The sequence below is a fragment of the Apostichopus japonicus genome, chromosome 1 (genome assembly GCF_037975245.1).
Source record: "Apostichopus japonicus isolate 1M-3 chromosome 1, ASM3797524v1, whole genome shotgun sequence".
In the NCBI taxonomy this organism is placed as follows: domain Eukaryota; kingdom Metazoa; phylum Echinodermata; class Holothuroidea; order Aspidochirotida; family Stichopodidae; genus Apostichopus; species Apostichopus japonicus.
Genome location: NC_092561.1, coordinates 4,327,878 through 4,341,475, shown reverse-complemented (window position 1 = coordinate 4,341,475; position 13,598 = coordinate 4,327,878). Strand labels below are relative to the sequence as shown.

Sequence of the window (13,598 nt, the reverse complement as noted above, 5' to 3'; positions counted from 1 at the left end):
TCAGAATATATCGAAATGTTTTAGTAATTTAAGGTAAAGAGGAAGCGTTTGTTAAACTATTTACTTTCATACCTTATCCAGAAATGCGTCAATAATGTTATAAGAGGCATGGAGCGTCAGTTCCGCAGTTTTCAAAATAAAAGTAGCTATGTATACCCAATATTGAAGTTTGCTTTTATTTTTTGTGTTAAAATAATATATATATATATATATATATATATATATATATATATATATATATATAACGTAACGACTAACGTATATTTTCTTCCTGATATACCGTGTCGTTAGTATCGATACGAAATGAGTATCCGTATAGACTGAACTATAGGACAATGAAAAGAACATAAATATTGTTCAAGTTGATAGTACATTTCCTTCGTGTTCATTCCTTCTTGTAACGGGTGTATAATGTTTCCAATTATATAGCAATATGTGGTTGATATTTTTATTAAGTCAAATTTTTGTGTTAACTGCAACTTCGGTAAGCTGATATAACGTTTAATCTGTTTAGGCCTACATTACCGCTGCTGTACGCTCGATTATTTTATGTTACAACGTATATACGCTTGACTATTATATATTACAGTGGCTATACGGTCAACTATTAAAACTTAGGTGAAAATAAAATTGACTGAGACTATTCCAATATTAATGCTGCAAATCAACGACTGTTTTCCACTCTGAAATGTAAACTTCAAACCATGAAAAGTTTTGACTTTAAGTTTTAGTGAAAAAAAAACGAAAACTATATAGGCCTATATATATGCAGGATACATGAGTATAAAGATTGTCTTTACAGTGCTAGGTTAATTTGTATTGACTTGAGATCAAATTAAAATAAAAAAAACACATTAAACACCACATCAATGCATCATGACCACATCATACTGCGGTTCACTAGCCCGTGGAAGATTTCTGACATCGTCGTACCTATCGCCCCTTGATTTAATAATGTACCTACCTAGTACAACAGTGGTGAAAGCAAATATCGCAAGAAGTACAGAGATTATAATGAGAGGTCCGTGTGCTGATTTGACTGTCTGTTTGTCCATCAGAGACGAACCAGTCGTTGTTTCAAATCCAGCTACTAAGCGGGTCGTTGAGATTCGGTTCTTTACCTCAAGGTATAAGTCAGTCTTACACTGAACATCATCATCATCATCGAAAGACTTCTTACATCTAATTCTACAATTATTATGAGAAATATTCACAATTATGTTGTCCGTCTTGTCGATTGCTGAAAATGAACACACAGAAAGGGGAAAATAATTCGGAACATCTGATTCTTCTGAAATGAATCAATCGTCGAACAAATTAATATTTAGCATGGGAACATTTCTATTTTTATCTCCTAATATTGAATGTCTACTATCTGTAAATAACTTTAAATCATAACGATATTTGTTATGAAGATTGCTTAATTCTTTAGAGTAGGCCTACATAAACTAGTGGCTAAAAGTTTGTCGACATATAGACATCAGTTTGGTTGTGTAAATAATTGAATGCATAACTTGGCTGTAATACCTCTTCCTATGTCTCTTCAGATCATGAAAATTAAAATTAAAAACACAAAAAAATAACTGAAAACTGCAAATACCTTACTCAATATATACTTGCATAACAGAACCACAGTATAGACTAATTACAGTATGTAATTTAAATAGAGATAATTCACTATAGTCTTTAGCATACCATTGTCACCGCATTTGATTCTGACTTTTGACCCATCGATGCATGTGAAATTCAATCTTGCACCCGTCTGAACAGATACTTTACTGGAACCGTTGGTAAAGATCTACACTCGAATAATAAATAGAACAAAACAGAGTATCTGAGAGAATTACCACACATGCAGTGAAAACAATATTCAATAACTTCATAAAATAATTAGTACACGTAATTATCAACCATTTGTCAATATATGTTTCCCAATGAAGAGGAATCATACAACATTTTAACCAATTCAATTGTCAAAACGTAGAAAACTTGGCCAACAATTGTGATCGTTTAATCGTTCTACCCAAGGTCTCTTTGTATTCGTAGTGTACCCTGAGGAAAACGAATGAGTTGCCCAACTATACTACAGTGATAAATATCATATACTGAGGAGAACGGAGGAGTTGCCCAACTATACTACAGTGATACACATCATATACTGAGGAAAACGGAGGAGTTGCCCAACTATACTACAGTGATACATATCATATACAGAGGAAAACGGAGGAGTTGTCCAACTATGCTACAGTGATACATATCATATACAGAGGAAAACGGAGGAGTTGTCCAACTATATGCTAGATTGAATATATATATATATATATCATAATTTGTGGTTATCAACAGTTCTAACAGTTTATTACCGAAGAGGTTCCATTTTCTTGTAGGTAGGACAGTCTTAAACGACATTGTCTTAGCTCTCTTGCTACCCCCGTAACATTGAAACACCTCGTCGGGGACGCCTTCACTCCATTAGAGCACGAATCGCTTACACACTTGTACATGCCACTTAATTCTGAATTGAAGTTTCCGATGATTAGGGAATTCGACGTTTTGTTATTGAAAACTGTGAAATAGTCACCACAAGCACTGCAGTTTCCCGAAGACAGTTCGTAAGATGTTCCATTTGATTCCAGAGTTATCAGCCATACTCCGCGTGTACAGGAATCACGGATATCACAGTGTATTTCTGTGTTACTTCCAATGGTGATAAGTTTACTTTGGAAACCATAGGGCAAGCCCATACAGAACTCATTGTTGCACCCAACACCAATGATTAATCGTAGTACCAGAAGAAATGAAAGATGGCACCCTCGCATTTTCTGTCGCTGATTGGGAGCAGTCAGAAATCACATCCAAACATGGACTTGCCTCTGTTACTGATCATTATCAAAATTGAATGCATTCTTCTGAACATGAATAACTTCCTTGTAGGAAACAAAAATGAAACCACGCATAGGCTTATCGTTTCAGTAATTTAAGGTAAAGAGGAAGCGTTTGTTAAACTATTTACTTTCATACCTTATCCAGAAATGCGTCAATAATGTTATAAGAGGCATGCAGCGTCAGTTCCGCAGTTTTCAAAATAAAAGTAGCTATGTATACCCAATATTGGAGTTTGCTTTTATTTTTTTTTTGTTAAAGTAATATATATATATATATATTTTATAAACTAAGAGATAGTTTGTCAGAATATATCGAAATGTTTTAGTAATTTAAGGTAAAGAGGAAGCGTTTGTTAAACTATTTACTTTCATACCTTATCCAGAAATGCGTCAATAATGTTATAAGAGGCATGCAGCGTCAGTTCCGCAGTTTTCAAAATAAAAGTAGCTATGTATACCCAATATTGGAGTTTGCTTTTATTTTTTGTGTTAGAGACTCCTCCAATATTAATGCTGCAAATAAACGACTGTTTTCCACTCTGAAATGTTAACTTCAAACCATGAAAAGTATGACATGAAGTTTTAGGAAAAAAAAACGAAAAATATATAGGCCTATATATATGCAGGATACATGAGTATAAAGATTGTCTTTACAGTGCTTGGTTAATTTTTATTGACTTGATATAAAATTAAAAACACATTAAACACCATATCAATGCATCATGACCACAGCATACTGCGGTTCACAAGTCCGTGGAAGATTTCCGACATCGTCGTGCCTACCGCCCCTTGATTTAATAATGTACCTACCTAGTAAAAGGTATAAGTCAGTCTTACATTGAGCATCACCATCGAAAGACTTCTTACATCTAATTCTACAATTATTATGAGAAATGTCCACAATTATGTTGTCCGTCTTGTCGATTGCTGAAAATGAACACACAGAAAGGGGAAAATAATTCGGAACATCTGATTCTTCTGAAATGAATGAATCGTCGAAAAATTAATAATTACGATGAGAACATTTCTATTTTTATCTTCTCATATTGAATGTCTCCTATCTGTAAATAACTTTAAATCATAACGATATTTGTTATGAAGATTGTATCATTCTTTAGAGTAGGCCTACATAAACTAGTGGCAAAAAGATTGTCGACATATAGACATCAGTTTGGTTGTGTAAATAATTGAATGCATAACTTGGCTGTAATATCTCTTGCTAAGTCTCTTCAGATCATTAAAATTAAAATTAAAAACACACAAAAAAAACTGAAAAACTGAAAAACCTTACTCAACATATACTTGCATAACAGAACCACAGTATAGACTAATTACAGTATGTAATTTAAAAAGAGATAATTCACTATGACATTAGCATACCATTGTCACCGCATTTGATTCTGACTTTTGACCCATCCATGCATGTGAAATTCAATCTTGCACCCATCTGAACAGATACTTTACTGGAACCGTTGGTAAAGATCTACACTCGAATAAATAGAACAAAACAGAGTATCTGAGAGAATTACCATTTGTCAATAGGGATCTGCATTAATGCTGAATTTTTTAGCAACTTCATGGGACATCTTCAAGTAGCTGAAACGGTAAACCATTAAATTATTATGTTTGTAGACTATGTAGTCATAACTTTTCATTTTGAGCTTGTGAATCCCGCGCAGACTAGATGGCCAAATCACCTTTGTAATGTTCACAATAACAATCAAATGTAAGAGTGTTTTTTATTATTTTTTTATTTTTTTATCGGCAAACGTTTTAATAAAGCTGTTATCTCATTTCATCGCTTACTGCGAGACTGATGCGTAAGAGCTGACGTTGTCATTAACGTTAAGTTATTTTCTACGTTCTAGTATCACCGACTGCATGTAGGTTGTAGCAAATAGGGCACCAAATGGTAAACATCTTAACCAATAACGAACTGGTCGGACTATGCATCCAATCAATATATGTTTCCCAATGAAGAGGAATATACAACATTTTAACCAATTCAATTGTCAAAACGTAGAAAACTTGCCCAAAATTTGTGATCGTTTAATCGCTCTACCCAAGGTCTCTTTGCATTCGTAGTTTACCCTGAGGAAAACGAATGAGTTGCCCAACTATACTACAATGATATATATATCATATACTGAGGAGAACGGAGGAGTTACCCAACTATACTACAGTGATACACATCATATACTGAGGAAAACGGAGGAGTTACCCAACTATACTACAGTGATACATATCATATACTGAGGAAAACGAATGAGTTGCCCAACTATACTACAGTGATACACATCATATACTGAGGAAAACGGAGGAGTTACCCAACTATACTACAGTAATACATATCATATACTGAGGAAAACGGAGGAGTTGCCCAACTATACTACAGTGATACATATCATAGTGAGGAAAACGAAGTAGTTGCCCAACTATATGCTAGATTGAATATATATATATATATATATATATATATATATATATATATATCATAATTTGTGGTTATCAACAGTTCTAACAGTTTATTACCGAAGAGGTTCCATTTTCTTGTAGGTAGGACAGTCTTAAACGACATTGTCTTAGCTCTCTTGCTACCCCCGTAACATTGAAACACCTCGTCGGGGACGCCTTCACTCCATTAGAGCACGAATCGCTTACACACTTGTACATGCCACTTAATTCTGAATTGAAGTTTTCGATGATTAGGGAATTCGACGTTTTGTTATTGAAAACTGTGAAATAGTCACCACAAGCACTGCAGTTTCCCGAAGACAGTTCGTAAGATGTTCCATTTGATTCCAGAGTTATCAGCCATACTCCGCGTGTACAGGAATCACGGATATCACAGTGTATTTCTGTGTTACTTCCAATGGTGATAAGTTTACTTTGGAAACCATAGGGCAAGCCCATACAGAACTCATTGTTGCACCCAACACCAGTGATCAATCGTAGTACCAGAAGAAATGAAAGATGGCATCCTCGCATTTTCTGTCGCTGTTTGGGAGCAGTCAGAAATAACATCCAAACATGGACTTGCCTCTGTTACTGATTATTATCAAAATTGAATGCACTCAGCATTCTACTGAACATGAATAACTTCCTTGTAGGAAACAAAAACGAAACCACACGTTCACAATTATCGTACTTAATCGTTGAATTTAATTTCGAATAGAAATTTAGGTCTTACCCTTGATACAGTTATTGTTTTTGGTTTCACTGAATGACTCTTGTAGTCCTAATCTATTGTATCAATGTTAATAATCGATGTTTAATAGCCCTGTATCACATCAGTTTCTACAATACATGTCCGTTTATTACATGGGTTATATGTAACTTCCCCATTTATATATCCTAGAGTAAACTAGATGAATATAGTTTAACGGTAAAGGTTTGCTATGCCGTTATGAAATTCGGGGTAATGATATACTTATAGACCGATATCCAATTTTCTGTGTTATTAACAAATTACAATCTTACAATGTTCTTTGAGGAATATGATAAAAAGAGATGTTTTTCTAAAACATTTCAGAGATACGAATTTCCCGAAGTCAGACAGGTCCACAGGAACAATTTTGTTATCACCCCGCCCCCCCCCCCACCCCCAAACACACACACACTTTTTGGAAGTCTTGATTTTTTCCATAAATATTTTCTGAAACTGAGAAAACCGTATTCTTTATCCCTATTCCTCAGTCCCCCTAATTTAATCCGTGCGCCGAGTATCCCTTCTCCCAATCCTCTCCTTAATCCATCATATGGTACCCAAGTTCAGCAATATTACGTTTTGCTTGTCAAATTTGGAATATTGCACAGTACCAACAGCAGTGGAGAGGCTTGACTAGGTAGTCCATAGCTACTTTAATTGATGAAGCTTTGATATAAATAAAGTCATTATAGACCCGGGGTTTCAACAAAAGTCACAAATAACTGATACAAAACGAAAAGTCGTTGATGTGATCGAATATCAAATGTATTGCTAACTTGACAAACTAAATCAAGCGGGATAATGATTTCAAACTCAAAGTCAAGGTTCTCATAATGATATTATATTTAGCATTGTGGTAAGTAACAAATGAAGATATGAAGTAACTCGGCTCATGGTTAAAGCAAAGTAATCACTCACAAAGAAAGTCGATGCTTTACAAGAAATAGAAAAGCACCAGTAAGATATTAATCATCGAAAGAAACACCAAGTGTGAACTGCTCTAACGATAAAAATAAAAATAGAGGGCGTTATGTAAAAACTTAAAAGTCCATTTCACAAACCCAACATAATATTCGATCGAAAAGCACCAGAACAACGTAAGCAATCAAATAAGGCGGCTAGAATGTAATCTACATGTTTCACACACACAAGAACCGTTAGAATTACCTCGCCTCAGTTTATATTGGGGGGGGGGGGGGAGGTTGTACACTGCAATAACAAAGTGAGTGCATGTTGTCAGTCATTGTTTAATACGGTACTGTTATAGTCCACCACTGTTGTAACGACTTTTGTAATAATGGTGTTCACTATTTTAATATTATTTCTTTCTTCTTTTGTTTAAATTATAAAGTACCATAACTTTAAGCGAACTTAAAAGGCCAACTCAATGCTTTAACGAAATGAAATATGCAACCAATGTATGACTGATACAGGTTCAATTGAAAGCAATATTTGTTGTTAACTTGTTGTTCTTGTTCTTTTTTCTTGATGGGTGGGGTCAAATCGTTCCCGATTCTCCCCAATTTTACCCTATTTTGTTTTTAAGAATAAGGGTTACAGAAAGATGCTTTACAACACACGGTACAACGTGAAAACATGTTGCCTGTGTACTATTCTTGACTGCCAGATGCCGGCAGAAGTTGCATCTTAAAAAGTTTGTTTTTGTTTTATATCTATGGAACCCCAGACCCCCCACTCAGTGATTGTTCCTTCCTATCTTTTCACTATGTTATTTAGTGTTCGGAATGTTCTGTATGAAACAAAATATGGGACGAACGCTTCGCGAGCAATATCCGCGTGTATATTTCACCATTTATTATTATTCGTCGTTGTATGTGCCCAAAGATGCCGTTTAAAACCCAAACATATGCCAACGCAATTATTTGCACGTTTCGCGCTCAGTAATGTTTCTTTCTTTTCTTGCCATGATGTGCCACTTCGGACACGGCAACTCTTTGTAAAATAAATGTGCGCAATTTGCGCGCAATCGTTCGGTTGTCAGTTATCAACTTTTTATTCCTAGTCTTGACAAATATATGAAAATAATTACTGGCTATAGTTAGCTTATCCCGAACTTACAGAGCTGTCACACTGCACAATAATGCACGATTTCATTAAAAAGAATAGGGCTGCAAGGATTGTTACTAAATTTTACTTATTTTAGAGGCATTAATCTAGTAATGGAACTTCCATGGATGAAGGTGAAACAAAGAAGGTATTATTTTATGCCTATTTCAATGTTTAAAGCCATCCATGGTGTGGCGCCAGATTAAACTTCTAATCATGATACTATGCAGGTTGATGTTCAGGATTATGGACTCACGCATTCTTTTAATGTAAATGATCTTCACGTGCCTGATGATAGGTTAGAATGTTTTAAAAACTCCTCCTCGTTTATGGGTCCAACCGTTTGGAACAGTCTACCTGAGGAATGCATATACTTTTGATACTTTTAAATGTCATCTTAAAGTTTACATGCTATCTTAATGTTTATATTTTACCTTTTATCGTTCTTTGTTTGTTTTTTTAGCATTTTTGTTGCCTGTTTTATTTTATATATGTTGCTTTTTTCATATTTTTATTGTTTCACAGGACCGCTGTTTATAACAACTACGTTGAATATGTTACCCTGTATAAATATATAAAATAAATTAACAAAATTTAAATATACTATCATTATTATATATGGAAATCAGATCAGAAGTTAGTGTCTATTCATAGAAGCAAAAAATGTTCATACTCTTTACCATGCAACTGATCCTCAATAAACTTTTAAATATCAAATATCGAGATCACGAGATCACGGTAGATTTTATAAACTAAAAGGTAGTTTTCAGAATATATCGAAATGTTTTAGTAATTTAAGGTAAAGAGAAAGCGTTTGATAAACTATTTACTTTCTTACCATATCCAGAAATGCGTCAATAATGTTATAAGAGACATGCAGCTATGTATACCCAATATTGGAGTTTGCTTTTATTTTTTGTGTTAAAATAATATATATACATTTATATATATATATATATATATATATATATATATATATATATAGACTTCCGTATATTTTCTTCCTGATATACCGTGTCGTTAAATCGATACGTAATGAGTAACCGTATAGACTTAACTATAGGACAATGAAAAGAAAATGAATATTTTTCAAGTTGAAAGTACATTTCCTTCGTGTTCAGTCCTTCTTGTAGTAACGGGTGTATAATGTTTCCAATTATATAGCAATAAGTGGTTGATATTTTTAATAAGTCAATTTCTTGTGTTAACTGCAACTTCGGTAAGCTGATATAACGTTAAATCTGTATATATTACAGCTGTTGTACGCTCGATTATTTTATATTACAACTGATATACGCTCGATTATTATATATTACAGTGGCTATACGGTGAACTATTAAAACTTAGTTGAAAATAAAATTGACTAAGACTCTTCCAATATTAATGCTGCAAATAAACGACTGTTTTCCACTCTGAAATGTTAACTTCAAACCATGAAAAGTATGACATGAAGTTTTAGTGAAAATACGAAAAAAAAAGGCCTATATATATGCAGGATACATGAGTATAAAGATTGTCTTTACAGTGCTAGGTTAATTTGTATTGACTTGAGATAAAATTAAAATTAAAAACACATTAAACACCACATCAATGCATCATGACCACAGCATACTGCGGTTCACAAGCCCGTGGGAGATTTCCGACATCGTCGTGCCTACCGCCCCTTGATTTAATAATGTACCTACCTAGTACAATAGTGGTGAAAACAAATATCGCAAGAAATACAGAGATTATAATGAGAGGTCCGTTTGCTGATTTGACTGTCTGTTTGTCCATCAGAGACGAACCAGTCGTTGTTTCAAATCCAGCTACTAAGCGGGTCGTCGCGATTCGGTTCTTTACCTCAAGGTATAAGTCAGTCTTACATTGAGCATCACCATCGAAAGACTTCTTACATCTAATTCTACAATTATTATGAGAAATATTCACAATTATGTTGTCCGTCTTGTCGATTGCTGAAAATGAACACACAGAAAGGGGAAAATAATTCGGAACATCTGATTCTTCTGAAATGAATGAATCGTCGAAAAAATTAATAAATACGATGAGAGCATTTCTATTTTTATCTTCTCATATTGAATATCTCCTATCTGTAAATAACTTTAAATCACAACGATATTTGTTATGAAGATTGTATAATTCTTTAGAGTAGGCCTACATAAACGAGTGGCAAAAAGATTGTCGAGATAGACATCAGTTTGGTTGTGTAAATAGTTAATGCATAATTTGTCCTTAATATCTCTTGCTAAGTCTCTTCAGATCATGAAAATTAAAATTAAAAACACAAAAACATAACTGAGAAACTGCAAATACCTTACTCAACATATACTTGCATAACAGAACCACAGTATAGACTAATTACAGTATGTAATTTAAAAAGAGATAATTCACTATAGTCTTTAGCATACCATTGTCACCGCATTTGAGTCTGACTTTTGACCCATCGATGCATGTGAAATTCAATCTTGCACCCGTCTGAACAGATACTTTACTGGAACCGTTAGTAAAGATCTACGCTCGAATAAATAGAACAAAACAGAGTATCTGAGAGAATTACCACACATGCAGTGAAAAAAATATTAAATAACTTCATAAAATAATTAATAAACGTAATTATCAACCATTTGTGTATAGGGATCTGCATCTAGGCTGATTTTTTTTTCAGAAATTGATGGGACGTCGTCAAGAAGCTGAAACTGTAAACCATTAAATTATTATGTTTGTAGACTATGTAGTCATAATTTTTCATTTTGAGCTTGTGAATCCCGCGCAGACAAGATGGCAAAATCACCTTTGTAATGTTCACAATTAAAATCAAATGTTTGTTCTGTAGAGTGTTTTTTGTTTTTGTTTTTTGTATATTGGCAAACGTTTTAATAAAGCTGTTATCTCATTTCATCGCTTACTGCGAGACTGATGCGTAAGAGCTGACATTATCATTAACGTTAAGTTATATCCTACGTTCTAGTATCACCGACTGCATGTAGGTTGTAGCAAATGGGGCACCAAATGGTAAACATCCTAACCAATAGCGTACTGGTTAGACTATGCATCCAATCAATATATGTTTCCCAAATGAAGAGGAATCATACAACATTTTAACCAATTCAATTGTCAAAACGTAGAAAACTTAGCCAAAAATTGTGATCGTTTAATCGTTCTACCCAAGGTCTCTTTGTATTCGTAGTGTACCCTGAGGAAAACGAATGAGTTGCCCAACTATACTACAGTGATAAATATCATATACTGAGGCAGGGTTTTTGTTAAGAAATGAAGTAGGTGGGTCAAGTTGAAAAGTAGGCGGGACTGTCTGTACGCGGACATGGGGGAGGGGTCTAAGGGGAGGGGGTGCCTCCTCCCCTTTGCCGGAAAATTGCAATTTAAAAAGTCTCTAGATGCAAAATGGTGCAATATACAGTTGTTTGGTCAATGATATTGCCCCCTCCCAATCACCCCTTTCTTCTGTCCTATTTTTCTTTTTTTCTCCTGAAGTTTTTTTTATTAACACTCGGGTCATGGAGCCTAGGGAGGTAGCTATGCCACTGAACCGAACTTTGCAAGGGTGTGACGCACTTGCTGCATTAAATGAAGTGCGATCATAACAAAATGATAATAGGTCTACGGTACCTACAAAGTGAGTAGGATTTTACTGCCAAAAAATACCCAACTAGGTCTGTTATAGAACCTTCTGTTTTTTATTCAGCTTTTATCTCTGTTGAGCAACAATTTGTATGTCAAGAGAAGCCCTTCGCCTACCTCTACTCTCACCCACCCCTCGGCCTCATCTCCTCGACCATACTACTAATGTTCAACTTCTTGTAGTTTTTACCAACAGTTAACTGCTGTGACAGTTTCAATCACACCTGACCTGGTTGTGGGTATTTATTCCTCTCGATTTTTTTCGTCATTTTTTTTTTTTAATTTTTTTTTTTTTTTTACTGAGCGTCGCAAAGTAGCCCGGTCATGTACGTGCAATGAGCGGGTCATTTGACCCGGGTCCCGGCTACTAACGAAAACCCTGTGAGGGAAACGAATGAGTTGCCCAACTATATTACAGTGATACATATCATACACTGAGGAAAACGGAGGAGTTACCCAACTATACTACAGTGATACATATCATATACTGAGGAAAACGAATGACTTGCGCAACTATACTACATTGGTACATATCATATACAGAGGAAACGGAGGAGTTACCTCATTATACTACGTTGATACATATCATATACTGAGGAAAAGGGAGGAGTTACCCAACTATGCTACAGTGATACATATCATAGTGAGGAAAACGAATAAGCTGCCCAACTATATGCTAGATTGAATATATATATATATCATAATTTGTGGTTACCAACAGTTCTAACAGTTTATTACCGAAGAGGTTCCATTTTCTTGTAGGTAGGACAGTCTTAAACGACATTGTCTTAGCTCTCTTGCTACCCCCGTAACATTGAAACACCTCGTCGGGGACGCCTTCACTCCATTAGAGCACGAATCGCTTACACACTTGTACATGCCACTTAATTCTGAATTGAAGTTTTCGATGATTAGGGAATTCGACGTTTTGTTATTGAAAACTGTGAAATAGTCACCACAAGCACTGCAGTTTCCCGAAGACAGTTCGTAAGATGTTCCATTTGATTCCAGAGTTATCAGCCATACTCCGCGTGTACAGGAATCGCGAATATTACAGTGTATTTCTGTGTTACTTCCAATGGTGATAAGTTTACTTTGGAAAACATAAGGCAAGCCCATACAGAACTCATTGTTGCACCCAACACCAGTGGTCAATCGTAGTACCAGAAGAAATGAAAGATGGCACCCTCGCATTTTCTGTCGCTGATTGGGAGCAGTCAGAAATAACATCCAAACATGGACTTGCCTCTTTAACTGATTATTATCTAAATTGAATGCACTCAGCATTCTACTGAACATGAATAACTTCCTTGTAGGAAACAAAAACGAAACCACACGTTCACTTATCGTGCTTAATCGTTGAAGTTAATTTCGAATAGAAAGGTTGTTTTATTTCAAGAAGGTTTTACACTTGATACAGTTATTGATTTCACTGAATGACTCTTGTAGTCCTAATAAATATCTATTGTATCGAGGATATAAATCGATGTTTAATAGCCCTGTATCACATCAGTTTCTACAATACATGTCCGTTTATTACATGGGTTTTATGCAACTTCCTCATTTATATATCCTACAGTAAACTAGATGAATATAGTTTAACGGTAAAGGTTTGCTATGCCGTTATGAAATTCGGGGTAATGATATACTTATAGACCGATATCAAATTTTCTGTGTTATTAACAAATTACAATCTTACAATGTTCTTTGAGGAATATGAAAAAAAGAGATGTTTTTCTAATACATTTCAGAGAGACGAAATTCCTGAAGTCAGACAGGTCCACAGGAACAATTTTGTT

At 34.8% G+C, this 13,598-nt stretch overlaps 3 protein-coding genes across 3 annotated transcripts; all 3 read right to left on the bottom strand.

The window, feature by feature from the left end:
• Positions 1-272: 272 nt before the first annotated feature.
• Positions 273-2,973, bottom strand: LOC139969967 (uncharacterized). The gene is made up of 3 exons (XM_071975782.1): positions 2,364-2,973; positions 1,696-1,798; positions 273-1,240 (listed from the first exon to the last, which is right to left on the bottom strand). Exons 1-3 carry the CDS (start codon positions 2,817-2,819, stop codon positions 867-869), a joined length of 933 nt encoding a protein of 310 aa, XP_071831883.1. The 5' UTR covers positions 2,820-2,973; the 3' UTR covers positions 273-866.
• A 339-nt stretch (positions 2,974-3,312) lies between these two features.
• LOC139970622 (uncharacterized) lies at positions 3,313-5,999 on the bottom strand. The gene is made up of 3 exons (XM_071976885.1): positions 5,418-5,999; positions 4,266-4,368; positions 3,313-3,812 (listed from the first exon to the last, which is right to left on the bottom strand). Exons 1-3 carry the CDS (start codon positions 5,907-5,909, stop codon positions 3,598-3,600), a joined length of 810 nt encoding a protein of 269 aa, XP_071832986.1. The 5' UTR covers positions 5,910-5,999; the 3' UTR covers positions 3,313-3,597.
• Positions 6,000-9,149: 3,150 nt separating this feature from the next.
• LOC139960841 (uncharacterized) lies at positions 9,150-13,333 on the bottom strand. The gene is made up of 3 exons (XM_071959481.1): positions 12,538-13,333; positions 10,569-10,671; positions 9,150-10,115 (listed from the first exon to the last, which is right to left on the bottom strand). Exons 1-3 carry the CDS (start codon positions 13,096-13,098, stop codon positions 9,748-9,750), a joined length of 1,032 nt encoding a protein of 343 aa, XP_071815582.1. The 5' UTR covers positions 13,099-13,333; the 3' UTR covers positions 9,150-9,747.
• Between the last annotated feature and the right edge of the window lie 265 nt (positions 13,334-13,598).

Coding starts and splice junctions, on each gene's coding strand:
- LOC139969967 (XM_071975782.1), bottom strand. CDS start 2,819: ATGCGAGGGTGCCATCTTTCATTTCTTCTGGTACTACGATTAATCATT. Junction 1,799..2,363: donor AAGAAAATGGAACCTCTTCG/GTAATAAACTGT, acceptor ATTCGAGTGTAG/ATCTTTACCAACGGTTCCAG. Junction 1,241..1,695: donor AATCAAATGCGGTGACAATG/GTATGCTAAAGA, acceptor GTTCATTTTCAG/CAATCGACAAGACGGACAAC.
- LOC139970622 (XM_071976885.1), bottom strand. CDS start 5,909: ATGTTATTTCTGACTGCTCCCAAACAGCGACAGAAAATGCGAGGATGC. Junction 4,369..5,417: donor AAGAAAATGGAACCTCTTCG/GTAATAAACTGT, acceptor ATTCGAGTGTAG/ATCTTTACCAACGGTTCCAG. Junction 3,813..4,265: donor AATCAAATGCGGTGACAATG/GTATGCTAATGT, acceptor GTTCATTTTCAG/CAATCGACAAGACGGACAAC.
- LOC139960841 (XM_071959481.1), bottom strand. CDS start 13,098: ATGTTCAGTAGAATGCTGAGTGCATTCAATTTAGATAATAATCAGTTA. Junction 10,672..12,537: donor AAGAAAATGGAACCTCTTCG/GTAATAAACTGT, acceptor ATTCGAGCGTAG/ATCTTTACTAACGGTTCCAG. Junction 10,116..10,568: donor ACTCAAATGCGGTGACAATG/GTATGCTAAAGA, acceptor GTTCATTTTCAG/CAATCGACAAGACGGACAAC.